The sequence below is a fragment of the Ctenocephalides felis genome, unplaced genomic scaffold, assembly GCF_003426905.1.
Source record: "Ctenocephalides felis isolate EL2017-DRISC unplaced genomic scaffold, ASM342690v1 CF-g0.4_SCAFFOLD_01886, whole genome shotgun sequence".
NCBI classification, from domain to species: domain Eukaryota; kingdom Metazoa; phylum Arthropoda; class Insecta; order Siphonaptera; family Pulicidae; genus Ctenocephalides; species Ctenocephalides felis.
The window spans coordinates 45,100,321-45,121,411 of NW_020538040.1; the positions used below are offsets into that span (position 1 = coordinate 45,100,321).

The 21,091-nt window shown below is 28.8% G+C and overlaps 1 protein-coding gene and 2 non-coding genes across 3 annotated transcripts in view; 2 read left to right on the forward strand and 1 right to left on the reverse strand.

The window, feature by feature from the left end:
- The first annotated feature begins 2,524 nt into the window (after positions 1-2,524).
- The window catches only part of LOC113378291 (cytosolic carboxypeptidase 1-like), a 317,444-nt gene continuing 298,877 nt past the window's right edge, over positions 2,525-21,091 (forward strand). Inside the window, exons 1-13 of the mRNA XM_026618823.1 lie at positions 2,525-2,646; positions 3,125-3,256; positions 3,731-3,874; positions 3,950-4,150; positions 7,315-7,486; positions 11,515-11,759; positions 13,558-13,744; positions 15,032-15,145; positions 15,733-15,841; positions 16,495-16,702; positions 18,401-18,579; positions 20,264-20,401; positions 20,580-20,758. Coding sequence (XP_026474608.1) covers positions 2,544-2,646; positions 3,125-3,256; positions 3,731-3,874; positions 3,950-4,150; positions 7,315-7,486; positions 11,515-11,759; positions 13,558-13,744; positions 15,032-15,145; positions 15,733-15,841; positions 16,495-16,702; positions 18,401-18,579; positions 20,264-20,401; positions 20,580-20,758 — 2,111 coding nt within the window. The 5' untranslated portion in view covers positions 2,525-2,543. The remainder of the gene's footprint in view (positions 2,647-3,124; positions 3,257-3,730; positions 3,875-3,949; positions 4,151-7,314; positions 7,487-11,514; positions 11,760-13,557; positions 13,745-15,031; positions 15,146-15,732; positions 15,842-16,494; positions 16,703-18,400; positions 18,580-20,263; positions 20,402-20,579; positions 20,759-21,091) is intronic.
- Trnak-uuu lies at positions 4,423-4,495 on the forward strand. The gene has a single exon. It is a non-coding gene; the product is annotated as a tRNA-Lys (tRNA).
- On the reverse strand, positions 4,744-4,816 carry Trnak-uuu. The gene has a single exon. It is a non-coding gene; the product is annotated as a tRNA-Lys (tRNA).

Genomic DNA, 21,091 nt, shown 5'->3' on the forward strand with positions numbered 1-21,091 from the left:
TGACCGCAAAGCAAATACTTGGCATTTTTATAGATTTTAGTATCATTTCATATGAGAAACGCTACATAACATAGTTTTGCTATAACATTGGTCTATTTTACGACTCCTCAATTGATCATTTTCCATCTGTGTATGGAAATTATAGTTTGCACTCAAAGCGTTAATTATTTATAACCTTTAAGTTTTGCGTAATAAAAAAGCTTTGAAAATAAAGTATAAAATAACTTAATAAATACGACAAATCGAGCTGGATTGGAAATTCGTATGTTAATAGTAGTTAGTCTGGCGTGGACTTTCTGAACATCTCACGTTGAAATTGCTGGTGCCGTTTAAATTATTTTTTAATTATGTAATTCTTCGTATTTTATAGTCACCTTCCATCATATAGTAACTTTATTATTTTCTATTTATTTACAATGGTTTACGAAAATATAATTTATATTTGAGTAGGGCTCGTTCGTAGGTAAGTGGTTAGAACAACTGGACATGAATTAGAGGTCCCGGTTCATCGCGCTTCAAGCGGCTTGTAGTCAAGCAGAAGTTGTCTCATTCAGCATTGCTGCATTAATAATAGTGATAAATCATCACAATTACAGATATTGTTCTTATCAAATTGATTAATTAATTTCCTTTTCTATGAAAACTTTGAATGCCAAGAGACACGCTTCGATAACCTAATTATCTTCAAATACCTAAATAAACATATAATATTGGTCAGCTTTTTTAAAGGGTAAAGTATTGCCGTCTATTTCTAGCATTTTTAGTTTATGAAAAACCTATTCATCCAAAATTTCTTATGAATACATATGCTTATTCATTCTAAATTTATATAGTGCTTTAAGCCTTATATCACACGTGTTGAAGGTACGAATATCAGTGAAAACTAATTGCTACTGGTGATGGGTTTCTCGACTATTGTGAGAAAATTGTTAGTTTACGGTTTCTGTTAGTTGCATACACAAGAGCATTGGATGCGCACATCAACCTCTCTCATAATATTTCAAAATGCGTGGCTTGGTATTTTTTAGTCAGTGTTTATTTTATTTTCATTTTATATCAGAACTATAAAACGTGCTATATTCACATACGTTCGGACTAAAAATAACGTTATCTGTAAGCGATAATGCTTGTCTGTTAGTTAAGCCGACAGATCACACGCTTCTATGAAAGGAAAGCCATTAAAATCGCGGAAATTTGCAGATTACGATCGATTAACAATGTTGATTTAATAGTAATTAAATGTTTATATAAATTCTGCGTAGGTACGTGCGTATCAATTTATTCATAAACATACTTCAAACGTTTCTTTAATAGATTTAGTATTTTTTACAAAATTTTAGTCAACATCAAAACGATTGCAGTGTTTTTCTTGAACAATTATTTTGCTATAAATTCGATTTTTATCAGTTGTTATTATTTTTTGGTAACTTCTTTGTACAAACATTGCAATAGAAACAGTAAGTGCAGATGCAAATTGCATTATGAGTTTAACATTGACCAGAAGTCAGTTGTTCCTACTATTTGTACTGCTATTTACAAGTTATTATTAATAATGTTAATTATTATGCTCCTAATATCATCATCTAACTATTTAAAAAAAAAATCTGTCAAAAGGAGCTAAACGAGATAGTAGAAGTCATCCAAAACACCAACAAGGTTCACCAACGTTGTTAAAGAATTTATGTCTTTAATTTTTCCTTTATGCAACAAATAAATATTAGATTTTGTTCATTAGTATCATGGAATTGGGAATTCAATTTATGATGCTTTCCAATCAAAACAGTATAGTTTAGCTTTTCTGTCGAATGAATTTGATACAGTAAGCTCATGTAATGAAGATTGATTTGTTCCTTGATTGAATATGTTGTTTTATATATTTTGTGAAGCTTCATATCATACATGTCGTGGTCGCTCGTATTATAATGAAGATATTAACAGTCGATCGACGTCTAACATGCACTTGTGTAAGGTGCACTGAAGTGCAAGATGACATTTTGACAGAAAAGTAGGAGCATACTAATTTTAAAAGTTTCTCTGATAAAAATTACTTTGCACACGTTTTTGCAGCAGAAGTGGTTGAAGTTTTGGATATAAATTTAAATTAGGAATAAAAAGTAACCGATGTCCCCATTAGTTTATTGATGTCATGCCAAATATAGTAAACGTTCACTATCAAATGGTACACAAACAAAATGTATATGTACTTGTAAATGTTATATTATCGAAAAAATAAAATTAATGATGATTTTGTATTCCAGTTCAAAATCTGTCTTTGATTGATTGATATTTTTATGATCAAAGACTTTTTACTGAGTACTGTTTCATTACCAAATAATCATGATAACTATCGTGTTTAATATTATTATCGTGTTTAATATTATTTAATAACAAATATTATACAATTCTTTCATAAGTACAGGATGTATTATTTGTAATATTGCACATATAAGTTCTGACTGTAAATAATATGTATCCTGATATGATTGTATATTAAATAATACTGATTTTTTCCAGATCCAAAATTTTCTTTTAAAACGCGTTCCATGGGTGCAATCCGGTCATTTCACCTTCTACTAAAATTCTATGCAAATCATGTGAAAATACATTTTCCACTACTGATTATCTTTAAAACGCTCGTCAAAAATAGTAAGTATCAACTAATCGATAATAAGTAATAGTATCATATTGCGTTTTTTTTATTTTTGCATACTTGAATAACTACTTAAAATTGAGGCAAATTTAAAAAATAAACAGATGCTAAATGAAAATTCTTCGAAATTAGAAAGTGTTAGTGTTTGTTTTTCGAAATGCTCGGATTTTATTTCTTTATATTACAATTATAGTGTTCTAGATTTTATGAAGTCTTTCTTATAAAAATGTATTGTATTTTGTTTTATAATTGAATTTAGATATTACATCTATTTGGAATCTGTATAGAGAGTGATTTTATTATTAATTTTCTTTGAATTGTATGAATAAAATTAGGTTTTATGGATTTTGTGTGAAAATATTAAATTTATTGATTTGTCGGATTTTTCACAAAATTTGGTTGGCTTTGTTCCAACATTTGCTACGATTGATGATTAGTAGTATTTATTTGATGCTTTATCTAATACCATTTTAGCCTCTACCACGTCACTTTTGAATCGCGATGGATTGCACCAGACTCTAGAAAAAGTTTTATTAAATATTGGTGCGGCACCAACGCCGAAATTGCGTGTAGTATTGCAAGTTCTTACCACAACAACAAAAAATCGTAAGTATCTTTGATGAAAAAAAACTAACTAATTATATTATTTTTTATGGAATATGAAGACAATTACTCTATAATTTAACCGTTTTTAGAAGATTGCTAATATTAATTTGTTTATTTAAAATTGAAGTTATTCAACAATTTATATTTTATTTTAATGGTAATAATTATTTTTAAATCTATATTTACTTTGACATTAGATACTAGGACTTTATTGTTTTTTTTTAAGTTTTTTTACAATCTGTTGATACAAATGAGCAAAGATTAGAGCAACCTAGTTTGAGAATTAATGAGAGAACTTCATTAATTTGATACATTGAATATATCATACTTTATTGGATTACAATCGTATGCATGAAGCATGTGTCTATAATAATAATAATAATAATTAGTGGTCTCCCCGAAGTAACAAGAGCACCACAAATTAAAGATTTTCATTACCTCTCTTGTTTATTTTTATTTAAAATTTGTTTGCAGGATGCTGCTGTCAGAATGTCCTGAAAACTTCAATTTTAAGTTGGTTATTACGGTGTTTAGACAGAGCTCATAAAAACGAAGGAAAAGCGCGTGCGAAGATTTTCTCCCATTGTGTTACTTGTTTACTTCAACTGTGCGCTATAAGTATGTAATTAATATATATTGTATTTTATAATTATTTTATTACCTCGTTTAACTTTTATTACTTAACTATTACAGAGCAAGCAAAGCAATTATTATCCGCCAGTTCTCCCATACAAACTTTAGTTCGAATGTGTCAAAATCTTCCTGAAGGTCGTACGTACGATACCCTTATGGCTAGATCTTGCAATTTAGTGCATTTATTATTAGGAAGAATTCCGTTGCCTGTGCCCACCATGATGGGACCGTTCGTCTTTGATGTGCCTTATAACGATGAAGGTAGGTCAGTACTATTAAATATGTTTTGTAGCTACGTTGTTTTGAACAATACATATTATAATAGTATTATAAACACTAAAATATTTTTTTTTTTTTTTGCTTGTTTATGATAGAATATTTTATAATCGCCACTATAGCATTCGAAATTAGTAATTTATTTGTAAATAATAGCAAGGTTTGTAATACCAACTCCTGGATCCGAGGGTCCACGCATATATTATTGAGAATCAGATTTTTTTGCGATTAGTAATAGCAATGCTTGCAACGTCAAGGCCCGGATAGCTCAGTCGGTAGAGCATTGGACTTTTAATCCAAGGGTCCAGGGTTCAAGTCCCTGTTCGGGCGATGGTTTTTTTTTTATTGCACCTGGATCACAAAAATATTATTGAAAAAGACCGAATCGTATCAATAATATTTGGCAAATTGAGATTGTTCTTATAAACATTGATTATTTATTTTCTCTTTGAATTAGGTTAATAATCATGGCGTATTTCCCCGCCGGCGAGGTAATTTTTATATTATTTCTTTAAAAACTGTTTATTTGATGTTTGTAAAGCTGTTTATGCGATTTATTGTTCAATAAAAAAACTAGCCGCCCGAACAGGGACTTGAACCCTGGACCCTTGGATTAAAAGTCCAATGCTCTACCGACTGAGCTCTCTGGGCCTGCTGTGCTATTAGTCTTGCTATTACAATTCGCAAAATAAGAAATTAATTTCTATGAGCTCTGAATCTTTCGTGAAAATATTTAATTTTCCTCACGTAATAAATTTTGAAAAAAAATAATTATATCTATTTCTTCTTTTTTCAAATAATATTTGATTTGATGCTATAAATGAGACTTTCATTAGTATTTACTGATAAGCGTTTGGCGTTTTTAATTTAAATCAATTTTTATAATTTGTAGTTTTTATAACATGCGTTTGTTTTAGAAAGTAAATATAGTTCATTTCAAAAAAGCAAAATTGAAATTGAAATTGTATTCGTAAGTTTTATCAAAGAAATAAAACTAGAATTATTTCGAAAATTTTCCGCTTTAAGCAGTCTGTTGTCGAGCAGTAGTGACATCGTATTTTTTTAAAAAAATATAGCATTACTGCATTGCTGCATAAATAAAAAAAAATCTCTTATAAATTGCCATAATGAAAAATAATCACATGAAGATGGGAGTTTGGGTAGCTATTTAAAAAACTAAAATTGTAGTTTGTTAGAAATTCATCACAACAGCTCATAGCACCATTGAGTTCTGATCGTCAATATAAGAAAAAAGGAAAATTTCGGAAGTTTAAATTAAAATTAATAAATAGTCTGTGAAAAATTATTGGCACTTGAAACAATCTCCCTGATTACAAAATCTATAAAATAAACAAATCAGTGGATTTGCTCTTGCGAGGTTTGGCGAACGATGAAATCAACGCATGTTGATCAACAATGAAAATCGTATGATTATGTTATCGTTTGAACATTTACATTAAATGTTTGTACACGTTTTACATTAAGTATGAATTAAATAACTAAACGTGTAATAATAAATACATTTTATATTTCAATAAAATATTATCGTTTACTATGAAACGATTTTTTCTCCAAACGATTTCACTAACATTATCGTACTTCTAATATATAAGCCCCTACAAGCAGAAATAAAATTATGAATTTTGCATTGCACAGTCTAAAAGTCAAAGATCCTAATATGTCCTAATATGTGTAATATGAAAAAATTGAAGGGTTCATATAAATATGATAGATAATTATAAATAATTTTAATTTTTAATAATTTAATTAATTTTAAAATATACATAGTTATGTGATAAAAAAATATTAATTACTTTTATTGAATTGTAGAATTTCTTTGAGTAAATGATAAAAAATTAAGCAAAAACTAAACTAAAAAACCGTTTCTCAATACTTTCCAGCAGAATTTTTTTAGAATGATTTGTTAACCAACAAAATTTACTTAGCACTTAGCACTACTAAAACTGATGTCGTACACAGCTATGATATAACCTGTCATGTGTATATAAAAATATTTGAAAAATTAAAAAAGAGCATTACTAAACATTCGTTAATAACTTTAACAGTATCTAGTTACTAGTCATTCATAGGTTACACGGAAGGAACTTGTTGAACAAAAACCGTGTTATGGAAACCGTGTTCTCAAAGTATCGCGTTATCGGAGGGTTGACTGTGTAAATTCTAAGTGTAAACATATTCGTTATGGCACAACATGATTTAGTTTTATGCTAAAATATGTCGTTGCATACTGCGGTAGCAATAGAATAAGAAATGTCATGATTTGTATTATTTTATTTTTATTTATCGTCGTGTTTTAAATTGTTCTATATGCAAGTCTTCTAGTTACACCGCACACAATATTTTCGGCATAATTCGCCCGATATCGATAAATTTCGGGTAAATCATACCAAACATGACTAATCATCGAGAAGTTATATGCCACCTTTTAGTCTTGTCATGGCACGTCGAAGGTGTTACCCCTTGTAAAATTTGTAGTAGTAATTTGTACGATCCTATTTTTTAAGTTATATTAGCTACTTGTTTTTGCAAAATAAGTTAGAATTAACTATCTACGCTGACCAGAATCCTGAAAAAATATCATTATAAATGCTTGATTTATGAAGAATTTAAATATTAGAAAAGAAACATGAAATATCATTTTCATTATCAGTTAATTCTAAGAAAATACTTCAATAGATACGTATTCGTTTCAATGTAATGAATTAGTTTTCTATGATTATTCTATTTGTATACATTTCAATAACAATTATCAATCTCGTTCAACGGAGGTATACGGTAGTTTTATGTACTTAATAGTACTTATAAATATATATGTATACGGGAACTCGTCAAACTGACGCAATGCATGCTTCATTTAAAAAAATCTAACAATTTTTATATGAGCTCATTACAGTGAACAAGTTATCTAAGTATAACTAACTAATTAGATATTAACAATAAGCCTAACACTGGTGTGTCACATCTGAATTTCAAAATTTAAAGTTCAAAGTTTATTAAAATTATAGTTGTATATACAATATCTATTGCTAAAATTATGAATTTTACGACACAAATGAGTTAAGACTGATGCTACATCATTTCATTACGAAATTTGAACTCGGTCAAATTTATGATTTATATATTTTCAGATGTTACGAGTTACAAACAGAAACATGAAGGTAGTCCAGCGTCGGATGATGCCAATTCGGACATTGCATCCGATTGTGGTGCTTCTTCAGATGCTGAAGCTGGCGGGGAAGGTGAAGATGGATCCAAGGATATTCGTGTTGATACTGGTCGTAGTATTGAAGATTTATTTAGGTACTATATTATGTGGTTGCACGTTATTGTGGTATATTCATATGACTATTATGTGTCCACGCATGTGCGATTTCTTTGAGAAGTATTGAGAATAGACTGCATTTGATTTCAAGAATCAAGATCATTCCATAAAATGATCGAAATTAACTCTTTTTTCTTCAAGATTTTTTCTTTTATGCCACCAGTTCCACGTGAAACTTGCGTTTTAAATTTATTTTTTCGTATTTTTTAAATTGATTTTTTCTTATATGATAAACTTTATTTTATGAGGATACTATTTTATAATTCTTAATTCTAATTTTTATAATCTTTTATGGTGTGGTATATTTCACAATAAAATTTCAAATCAGCGCTATTGCCACGTTTTGTAGTAAGCGTGAGAGGACTTAATCAAAAATTTTAGTGAAAAAATACCTTATTTTTTTAAAATTAGTATAAAGAAGTATTATGGTATATCGAGTGTCTATAGTTTATTTAAGTTTTTTTTAGATATTTTGTAGAAAGGGTATGGGCGTGTTTCCATACAGAATTGGCCCCACCCTGGTATTTAAATAATTTTGATGTCATTTTATAGGTATTTTCGAGAAAATACGACATACCAAATTTCAAATCCGTAGCTCATCATTTGGCCGAGATATCAGTGAAAACATGTGAAAGTGGCCCCTTTTTTCAAACTCACTTTTTGTCGGAAATATGAGAGATATCGAAAAAATGTTAACGTCATTCTATTTATACTGATCTTGTCTATGTTGTTCATAACAAATAATGTGAAAAAATTATTTGTTAGTGTGAGAAAAAGTGAAAATAATTTTTTGTTTTGAATTTTCGGGTAGTGCGGTTGTTTGGACTAATTTTTAATTAGCATCATTAGAAGGGCTATTGAATTTTCTTTTGGTGTGCAAAATTTTGTTTTATTTCATGTGGTAGAACACATTCAAAATTAGAAAAAACCTGAGCAAGTACATGCTCGCGCTCATATAGCGCCCGTGTAAGTCGTCTCTCATTCGCAATGACTAGCAACAGCATTACTCGCCGCGCGTCTTGATAAATTAAAACATTTTTAATAAAACACAAGATATATACATTTATATTTTGAATAATTATATATTTATATGTATATGTATAATAACTATATTTTTATATAATTAAATATATATTATTTATATATTGCACAAGTATATTATATGATTTAATCATCATTAATAATTTATTAATTATTAATATTAATTATTAAGACCACTAAATAAATAAAATATAGGTTGATAAAAAATATACATAATAATAGTATATCGGTATAGGATTATTATTCATGCTACAGTAATGTATACAAATTCAAGTATGGTATACTAAGTTAGTCATAAATATATTAAATAATATCTTGAAGTTTTTTTTAAATTAAATAATATATATTATTATTTAAATTAAAGATTATATTTTCAATATATCCTATGGAATGGAAGTACTCTACTTATAAATACTCATAATAATTATTGAACTACTGCACTATTGTGTATCATCCTTAATTAAAACGATATTTGAAATTTTGCTCGCATAAACCACACATAATATAACAAAATACAGATAGAATAAAATTAATATAATTTTCGAATTTAACTAATCACGAAGTTTTTAATAATTATTAAATGAATAATGTTTTTTTTTTAATTTTTGGTGTGATCTACACCTTTGTACCAGTCGATTTTGCACTTTTCTTATATTTTAGTATCAATTTAATTTGATTAGTATATAATTTAGTTGTTACCACAATACAATATATAATCATAATGCTGCGAATTTTCTAATATCGTTTATAAGTAGAGTACTTCCATTCCATAGGATATATTGAAAATATAATCTTTAATTTAAATAATAATATATATTATTTAATTTGAAAAAAAACTTCAAGATATTATTTAATATATTTATGACTAACTTAGTATACCATACTTGAATTTGTATACATTACTGTAGCATGAATAATAATCCTATACCGATATACTATTATTATGTATATTTTTTATCAACCTATATTTTATTTATTTAGTGGTCTTAATAATTAATATTAATAATTAATAAATTATTAATGATGATTAAATCATATAATATACTTGTGCAATATATAAATAATATATATTTAATTATATAAAAATATAGTTATTATACATATACATATAAATATATAATTATTCAAAATATAAATGTATATATCTTGTGTTTTATTAAAAATGTTTTAATTTATCAAGACGCGCGGCGAGTAATGCTGTTGCTAGTCATTGCGAATGAGAGACGACTTACACGGGCGCTATATGAGCGCGAGCATGTACTTGCTCAGGTTTTTTCTAATTTTGAATGTGTTCTACCACATGAAATAAAACAAAATTTTGCACACCAAAAGAAAATTCAATAGCCCTTCTAATGATGCTAATTAAAAATTAGTCCAAACAACCGCACTACCCGAAAATTCAAAACAAAAAATTATTTTCACTTTTTCTCACACTAACAAATAATTTTTTCACATTATTTGTTATGAACAACATAGACAAGATCAGTATAAATAGAATGACGTTAACATTTTTTCGATATCTCTCATATTTCCGACAAAAAGTGAGTTTGAAAAAAGGGGCCACTTTCACATGTTTTCACTGATATCTCGGCCAAATGATGAGCTACGGATTTGAAATTTGGTATGTCGTATTTTCTCGAAAATACCTATAAAATGACATCAAAATTATTTAAATACCAGGGTGGGGCCAATTCTGTATGGAAACACGCCCATACCCTTTCTATTATACAAACGTGTAACTATAAAAAAAATTGAAAAAAACTCAATAAGTAATAAATATAGTTGCTATTATAACGTTTGACATTCAAACAGACTTGATTTATTGTAGTCAATATCATATTAATATCGCTTTTAATTAGCACTTCATGACTTACAGTTAGTACTAAAATCTTGTAGATTATATATACTTTTTTCGAAACATCCACTATTAGTAAAATTTATTTTATTTTGATCGGCAATAAATCTATGCAAATAAAAAAAAATACTGTTAGTGCAGGGAATATTTGGCATTTTTTTATCTGAATGAATTAACTCACCAGACCCAGTTCACATGACGATATCTTAGTTAATTTTTGTGGCTACATATCTAATTTGAAATTGATTAGTTTTAAGGTGACCATACGTCCCGGATTGGCCGATTTTCCGCCTTGCGTCCCGGCTTTTTCTAAAAGTAATATTTGTCCCGGTTTTAGGTGTTTTGTCCCGGATTGTCCCGGATTTTTAAAAATGTTTCGATAGCCAATATTTTTTTAAAATATATTTCAACTAGAAAATTTGCACCAAAAATGTGCATATAAGTCTCTCGCACACATTCTAATGCGTCCCGGATTTCATGCAAAAAAATATGGTCAGCTTAGTTTACATTCTTATAGAAAGAATACACCAGCAACAAGAAAGCTTTTAGTGCTGTAATATGCTATTACAATCGGCATACTTGTAATTAGATATGTAAATTTTTTTAGAGAAATCGGTTAACTAATTTGTTGCAACTGCCATTAATGATTTAGTGATTATCTGTAATAATTTTATTTTTTCAAGTTCTTTATAATAAAAGAATTGACAAGAAAATCTTTAAGTTTGATTAAATAATGAAATCTTTTCTTAGATCGTAGAACAAAACTTTTTACGCAAAAGAATGACTTTGAAACCTAAATTGTAGTGAGAAATTTGCATCAATCAATAAAAATGACAAAAATAAGGGTTTTGCTTTTATTGATTTGTACAAGTGTAGATATTGATTTTTCTTACAACATCAATATGGTTGGTGTACGTATTACCGTCTTTATTTCAATCACCATTAATTTAATAATTTGGAGAATGTTTTAAGCAATATAATTCTATTTTTCTATAAATCAGTGTATAAAATAAATTGGCACTTGAAATATTTTGAAATAGCCCTGTGGTATGTTCTAACAATGTATTATCAGTAAACATATTCACCTAGTGATTAAAGTCTATTTTCCAGATACGCAATTTTCTACAGCGAGTACGGCTGCTCCAGCAACCAGCTGAACTCTAGCCGGTCAGAAGCCAAGGATCAAGGCTCAACTCCGGCGCATCAGAAATCTTCGACGACTGGTTGCTTCCCGATACCCGGAAACAAAGAGTCATGCTCAGTTGTTTCCGGGGCCGGACAACGAGATCTGACTAACAAAGAACGCGAAGACACATTGAAGAGATACAGTGACAGTGTAATTAATGACACTCAAGGTATGTAGTACGGTACCATAAGCTTTTAGTGTAGCTTTATTAATTTCAAATTAGGGTCATGACTATCTAAAAGCTATTTTTTAAATTAAATTTATTCTGTTTGAATAAAACAATGGGGAGAGATCGTTAACAATATAAAAAAGGGATAACATTTTAATTTGATTTGATTATTATACTCATAATTGATACTACTAGCGTAAAAATTGATTAAGAGTATAATATAAAACAAAAAGTATACTACAAAATCTATTATGAAATCTATTTTGACACAAATAATAAATTTGGACAGATAGAAGCCAGGACATATCTTGTTTAATGAAATTTAGGGGCCGATTCTGTCGTGAAATAGACCAATGTTATTGTAAGGCTATCTTACGTAGCGCTTCTCATACAAAATGATACTAAATGCTGTCAAAATGCAGGCGTTTTACACATAAAATGCAAATTCACTCATATGTTATTAAGACACATCACAAAGATGTGGTTATGATGAGACTGTGCGTTTGACGTTTGTGCGTTTTCTAAGTTTTCTATCTAAAACGTTTGACTGTACAGTAACCACATGGTATTTGACAGTGTTTAGTACCATTTTGTATGAGAAGAATTGCCATAACATGGGTCCATTTTACGGCAGAATCGGCTCCTTAAAATACGTTTTTCATGAGGGCAATTCGGTCTGCCTTATGATAAACATAGGGATAAAAGAAATATTTGTTTGGATTCAAACATAATGACTTATTATTAATTTAACTAATTATTAATATTATAACTTTTACCTATAATATTTCATGTAAAAAATTAATAATATGCACTCGTATTTTTACTAAATTATGGGTTCTGTAACGATAACTGGGAATTTCAAAAATACTTAAAAAAATGCAGTTTTATGAGCATGCATTTCAACCATGTAATATGAAAATGTCATATTTTATGGAGGAATTTATAAAGTTTGTATAGGTTTTTACGTAATTCACGGTTTTGTGATAATATACAAAACATTTTACAAGCGAAATAAAAATAATTGAAAACTGAATTTATAAAAATATGTGGTTAAAACTTTTGATCTTTTAGCAGAGATATCACTGCTTTACTTATGTGCAATGCAATAACTTTATTTGTGATAAACGATTTTGACAATTTCTGTGCATTGCATCAATTCTCAAAATAATCAAAGACTCAAAATTCTCAAATTATTTTGTAGTTTCATAACTTAAAGAATTCAATAATTTCCAAAGATAATAAAATGTCAGTATTTACTTTAAATTCATAAAAAATTCTTTATATTTTTTTCTTTGGTTTATTGTTCATAGCAAACTATACACAGTACATTCAGCTATATATTATTACAGGTATATATTATTATCATACAGGTATAAAAAAAACTGTTCGTTTCGACTGAAGCTATGCATTCATGTGGACTCATATATTAGTACACATATGTTAGAGATTTCAGACATTACCGAAAATTGAACAAAGTATTAGTTGAACAGTTAATCCTGATATAAGAGTATCGGGAATATCTTATCAGACGTACTCATAAACTTAATATGCGTATACATATTGAACCTGTAACCTGTATTTTTTATATTGTTCAACTTGTTGGTATGATTTTTATTTTGTCGGGGTTTTGTCAAGGATTTGCATACTTGATTTAATATAACATAAGTGAATTACATGTAAACATACGACATATTCCAAAAGTTTAGATGCTTTGATTTGGATAGATTTTGATAAGCGCAAGGGAAGGATGTACATATAATACGTATTGTAAATTCTAACATTGTCTTTCAACTAATAGATCCAACATCGATGAAGATTTTACGTAAAATTGCAACAACCTATGGGCCACGTCATGTGTACACTCACATTGCATCCCAAGTAAAATCTGTAGCTCCGTTTGTGAAAGTTGCTCATCCCGAAGCGTTCGGCGCGAGGGCTGGGCTACAGCAGCACGCCTTGCAACCCCAGAAGAAGGCGCCCTTCAGGTGATGATATTTGTGAATAAAACTATTCTATAATATATATTAGAGATGGGCTTATCATATCCGAAGCCGGATCGGTTAGGATTTGACTTCGCTTCAGAGAGGAGTTATATCCACTTAACAACTCTACAACTCCGACAACTTTGAAACATAATACTTGACACAAATGTGTTCTCGAGTGTGTTGTTAACATATCTAAAGATTTATTAAGACTTTGAAAATAGTTTGCAAATAGTTCAGACATTTTTGTTCATTTTATCGTAATAATTACTATTTTATGCATTTCAATATGCATACAAATCTCAAATTGACAAAAAACTTGGGAATCAAAATCAATTTTGTAATTATTTCTGAAGAGAAAATAAAGAATTTTTTGAATATGTTTATTTTCATGTGAAAATAATGCAGTGAACCTTATATATGAAATAAGAACAAATCTTTGTGTATAATATTTTTTTCACAAAATATTAATACATCACATTCTTTTATTGTTTCCTTTTCGAGAATTAATTATGCATCAGGTAGTTTGATTAGCATGCTATTACTTTTACACAATTATAAAATCATAATTGTGTAAAAGTTATAATATTTTATTCAGCTGGTTGCATAGCATTGAAAGTGCTCATTTGCGGACAAACATTATCGTATATAGAATATAGTATACAAAATAGCATTATTTTGAGACATTATATACCTGAAAAGTTCTAAAACTGGCTGTGAGACGAGAAAAAGACCACTTCTTTCGACCCAAATCTTTGTATTGGTAAAAAATCTCAAGCAAATATCTGCACATGTTAACAGATTTAGTACCAGTTTAGGGAAGTCGGATATGACAAATCCTATGAGACAACTCCACTCGGATTCATTCCGAAGGACAAGTCGTATCGGAGTGACAACTCTGGAGTGAGTTACCCATCTCTAATATATATGTATCAACGTATGTGTGTAAAAAAATTGCAGTGCTTCCTATTTAATAATAGTACTATTTAATAAAAATGAACGTTATACATTATAAATTATAGAGCGTTAAACTTAACAAATTATATTTTTAAGAAATAATTTATGATATCAATTCAGTTCTTATTTGCCGTGTAATCAGTTTACATTAATGAATAACACAATTGGTCTTCTTTATGATGATAGGCTAATACATAAATTCTCTGTAAATCGTTTGATTCAGTTTTAAATTAACATCCTTAGTTTATGCTTTGCGTGCTACATGCGACATGTGAGTGCTTTATGAATATATATCCCATATTATTCTTTTTAACTCGATCGTAAATTCAACAGGGAGAAGATGATGGCATGCTTGGAAAGATCCGTAAACGCTGCTAAAACTATGCATAACGTGGTATACGATCTTGATTCATTGCTATATACTCATCGGCCTAACATGACAGAAAAGTATGTGCTTTATGGTCTTTTATACATCCTTAGAGTATGAAGTATTTGAGTATTTATATAATATATTTTATATGATATATGAATATACTTAACTCAGATGAAGCTCGTACATTTTTGCTTAAATTCATTCATGTAGTAGGGGCGACTCGGTACGGTCGTGCCACTTTTTTTGATCGGCATTAGTTTTATTAATTTACCAGTTAGCTTGGAGAAAAGTAAATTAAATGGTAATTTTAAAAAATTCAGACATAAAAACTTACCTTTGACTTTTTGACTATATCAGACGAATCATGTTTAAATATCAAAAGCACAAAGTTTATTCGTCCAGTGTGAAATAATGTATCATAAACTACCTACATTTTTGATAATGTTTTAAAATTAATAAATACTTTTTTTTATTTTTATTTTTTAAAATTAACTGGTTGTCTTTATAATATTGATATTTTACCAAAAATAAGTATCTTACTGCATTCATTATTCATAAACACGTTAGCATATTGTAATGTTTCACAGTTTCACATGAATTTATAACAGAATATATTTGTATATTATTTTTATTATATTTGTATTTTATTGTTTGAATTTAGAACTCTGTCGAATGATGATGAGGTCAGATTAGGTCGTGCGATAACTAGAGGTGCTTCGCTTATATTCGAATCTAGGTTCGAAAGTGGAAATTTACGAAAAGTTGTGCAGGTATTAGCAATTAAAAAATCAAGTGATTTTTTGTAAAAAAATTTTGCAAGTAAAAAATCAAGTTTCATAAGCCATTCACCCTTTCGCTACGGGTGTGCTTTCCGCAGGAGTGTTGCTGCTGAAAGGCACAACGATAAACTTTAAGATAGGATTTATATATGATTATAAAAATGTGTTAGAGATTTAAAAATTACTCTTCTAATAAACTAGAAATTACAATAAAAAAACTTCAATTCTCAATACTTTAACTCATAGTGATAAATCTTGAAGCAAAGACAAACACTACATATGCCAGGGACGATATCCGTAGCGAAAGGGTTAAAATTTTTAAATTATTTTAAGGCAATTGGTTTATCAAGTTTTTATAGTTTACATAAAACATTGTTTTTATGTTGATGTACGTTTATTTACATTTGCTTACTATCAGAGATATTAACAATAAGATATTGCAAAGAGGGTTGAATTATGAATAATAAATTTTATTCCCCTGCGAATAGCACGGTGTGAATAATTCTGCGCAACCGTCTGTGCAATGTAACTTTTCCACATGATAATGCTTGTGTGAATTGGCGTTATAAAGTAAAATAAAACAACTACAAATATTACTATTTTTGTATTCATAAGCCAAGTATAAAAAATTCTTTATTACACAGGTCGGACAGTTCGAGTACGATTTAATACTTAATCCCGACGTTAATTCTGATAAAAGGCACATGTGGTTTTATTTCGAAGTCAGCAATATGATGTCGGACGCTTCGTACACATTCAATATATGCAATTGCGAGAAGCCTAATAGCCAATTCAACTACGGCATGAAGCCCGTCATGTATTCCGTAACGGATGCCGTCCTAGGAAAAGTCGGTAGGTCGATAGTAAATTGATTATAAATCTAAATTTGTTGTGGTGCAGATAACTCTATTAAGTTAGAACACTGGAAAATAATTCTAGATATTTATTTCAACAGTGTACTCTTTGGCGCATACATGAGCTTACATGGTAGAACTTTGAGTTTGATGCATTATTTTGGTCTAACGAAGAGTATCTATGATCTAATTTTGTAGTTTTCAAAATATGAAAATGTATCTTAATTGTGCTGCGATAATATTTAAATATGATTTTTATTGGTCTGTGTATAGCATTTAGCTACTTTTACTACACTTCATTTTATATCATACTAATATCTTATTCTTTGAGCACAATTTTTCAAGTCTATATAAATTTTATTTTTGTACCGAGTACTCAAACTGAATTTGATTTTATAATTAAATATTAAAAAAAAGATATTAGACAATTGCGATAGATGTATTTCTTTAATTTCTACGATTGTTGGTAATTTTTGTCCATTAATTATATAACATAAATATTAGATCTAAAAAAGAATTTTGTACAATAATTTTCATTTTTATTATAAATTCTGATTTTTTTTCTATTGATAATTTAGTTTTCTTGTAATAACAAATCCACTTTGATAACTTAATAAACGTAATCAATAGAGGAAATGCTCGGCGAAGAAAATATTTTAGTGAAATGGCAAATTTCCTTTGAATAAAAATCAGTTAAAGTATGTATCATAATTAATAAGTGATATTATCACTTATTAATGATAATCTTGAATTTAAAATTGTAAAACTATTTTTTTAACTTTCCGATGGAGAAGTTTGTTTCCACTAAAAAATTCAAAATGCTAGTTTTGGGTTTTGCCAACTTTTCAAGTCATTCTTAATTGTTTGAGACCAAATTTGGATTTTTTTTCTCTAAAACGGCTATACCCATTTCAGAAATTTAACTCGATGAAATTTGATAAGGACTTTATCGTTTATCAGTTTCTTTGTAATTAGCAGGGAATCGCGCTGATTAGTTTTTAGTAATCGGCCGAGCCGTTTCTTTGTAATTAATTGCTAAAAAGAATTCATGAATTTTATGGATATTTTTGATGATAGAGATTATGGTCTTAGGAACATACTAAATGTTTTTAATTTCGGAAGTCGTTTAATTTGAAAAATTCATCGAAGTGTGCAAAAGTTTTAGACGTGAGTCAAAATTTCACCTTTCGTCGACGTTTTCTAAAAATCACTATTGTGATAATTTTGTTTCTTACATCTCATTCTCAGGTTGAACATTATTTACAATCGTGTTATTTTGGTTTGCAATATTTCATTTTGTGTATGGATCAATACATGCAGTATATGGTGTTTTATGGTTAAGCTCACGGACTCGAGTGGACGGGGTCCACAGTAGCGATTTCATTTTTACTTAAAAATATAGATCAACAATGAGTTTCCAATTGGAAATAGCCCATTTCGGGCACAGCGGTGTGAAATAGAAATGAAAAATCTCTCACACTATTCTTTCCTGAATCTAGTTGGAGTTTAACTCAGCTCAAGGACTTGCCTTAGGGCAGTACTACCTATTATTATTTATTATTATCATGCTGAATATATTCAATTATTTGAATGTCATAAATATTATTCGAACACACAACACAGTTTTAAAATGAAACTAAATTTTCTTCGATAACTTATATTTTTTATTATAATCAATATATGTCAATTCTTGCAGGCTGGGTTCGAGTAGGTACCAAAGTTTGTTATTACAGAAACGGCTACAGGAATCCGAATGTGAAGCATAGCGCGCAGACTGGAAGCTACTTTACGGCGACGTTTACCGTGCAATTTCCATACTCCTGTGATGTGGTTTATCTAGCTTACCATTACCCGTACACATATTCCAGATTATTAGTAAGTATTAATGAATTAAGTGCAATAAACTGACGCTTAGCCGACAACGTTAAAGCATCCGACACTTTAAATGCGGATACTAGACTTACGACAATAAATACCAGGATTATTTATAAAATATAATGCACATGTTGTTAATAGGAAAACGCTAACCTTGTAATTTAAGCTTAACATAAAACGAGATGACATTTGGTTCTCAATATTATATAGAAATTGATTACGTTTATAACAACATATCTTCTCATAGTAGCTTGTTGACGAAGGCACCGAAGAAAAATTTTCTTTATGATTGCACATTATGCTGAAGACAAGTATTTTAATCTACTTCAATGAAATATATACCGATAGTATTAGAATTTTTTATGTAACGATTTGATTATTAACTTTCCATAGGGTGACCTATAGCAATCGTCCAAAAATGAAAATTATTGCATATTATTATGTCTTAGAGGTTTCTGAACATTTTGGCATACCCTATAGTTAATCAGAAAAAAATGATGTGTGGGTATGTGTGTGTGAGTGAGGGTGTGTTTTGTGTGGATGTAATTTTTTGTTTTCGGTTGCGATCTTGTGCGTACGAATCAGCCGTTTTGAATTATTTAAAAAACATGGCGAAACGTGCTTATTAGTTTTTTGCAAAGATAGGTCCAGCCGTTTCGGAGCTAAAAGTGCTAAAAATTGTTATTCTTGAGAGAACGAAGTCTCCGATTTAAATGATTCAAATAACATTTTGATGTCTTGGCAGTGTGAAGAAAGAATTGTTTTTTGGGGAAGGCAATATTTTCATTTCAAAATAAAAAAAAATGATTCAAATTTTATTTTTAATTCTAGCTAAAATTCTATTGCTCACTTATATACTTGTATAAACGACGTCGTACAAATTATAAGCTCTTATATTTTTTCTACAAGATACGAATAATAAAAGTTACACTATTTATAATAATCTATTTAAAAACATTTAAAATTTCTCAAATATTTCATTACGGTGTGGGAAGTTCCAGCAACTTGCCTTAAGATGCCATGTAACACTAGTTTTTATCTATTATATATCGTATTAATTTCTTTGAACAACTTTAGTAACAATAATTTTATTGAAAAAAAAATCTTTACCCTCCGATGCTTTAATCGACCAGGGGATTTATTCTCGATAAATTGATCATTTTGAATGCGAAATATTAATAATTTGCTTATTTTAATGATACATCAACCGTAAAATTACTTCAGTATCGTGTTTTTTGTGTAGTTTTCTCAAGTTATCTTAAGGTGTAGATGAACATTTATTTACATTAATATTTAGTGTAGTTGCATTCACATACTAAAACTATATGATTTTTGAGTGAATATTTTATATGACAATAACGTTAAGAATCAGATACGGAAGAGTATGCTTATAAGCAAAAAACAAAACTCTAGACTTTTTGATGTCTAAATTTGTGCATTGTGGTTCTTCTAGAGAATTTCAACATTGAAAAAATCAGTTATAATGTTTCGAATATATAAATAAATGAAATTCAAGATCATATTGTAATTAATTACAATACTAATAAAACTCGATAAAAATAACCGTATCAATTTGTATCAAACACAACCGTAATTTTGACATTAATACATTGGACTAAATTATGCTATATTTGCATGTGCATTTAGTTTATAAAAATATACTCATTCTGTTGAATTCTTGCAGACTGATATATGGAGGTTGCAGAAAAATGCAACTCCTGATATTTTGATGAGAGTTGAAACATTATGTACAACATTAAATGGAAACGAACAACCTCTAGTAACAATCACTGCTACAGATCAACCGCAAAATAAAATTTCAGTAAGTCGAAATTACAATAGTATTGTGGTCTTTGAATATTTAGTTTAATTATAACTACTCATATTTGCTGGAATAATTTGATAACTTGAATAAAATCGTTGGTAGTTCATTTTTATTTGGTGTTAAATTACTTATATATTTTGAGTTTTACTAATTTTCAATTCCTTTTTTTCATTAGAACAGAAAAATAATATTTCTAACTAGTCGAGTCCATCCAGGTGAGACAAATGCTTCGTGGGTCATGCGTGGCACGCTGTATTCTTTATTAGGTTCCGGATTACTCTCTCAGACAGCCCGCCGGCAATATGTTTTTAAAATAATACCAATGTTAAATGTCGAAGGAGTCATTAACGGCTGGTGAGTGCTAGAATTTAATAGTATTTATTTTTTATTTGCTCCCAATTACATATGTGTCACTTCGAATTAATTTGTTGAATATATGTGTCGACGATCATGATAACCACGTTTATATATATATATATATATATATATATATATATATAAGCTGAAAATTAATATTTATTACATTTAACGTTTATATATTATGCCCTATGAAGAATATTTCTATGTTCGAAATCAACTCATAGACAAAACTAAGCACCGGACGTGTTTATATAATTAAATATTTATTACAAATTTTCAAAAAGTAACTTATTTTTACGAGTTTTATATGATGAATTAAAACACATT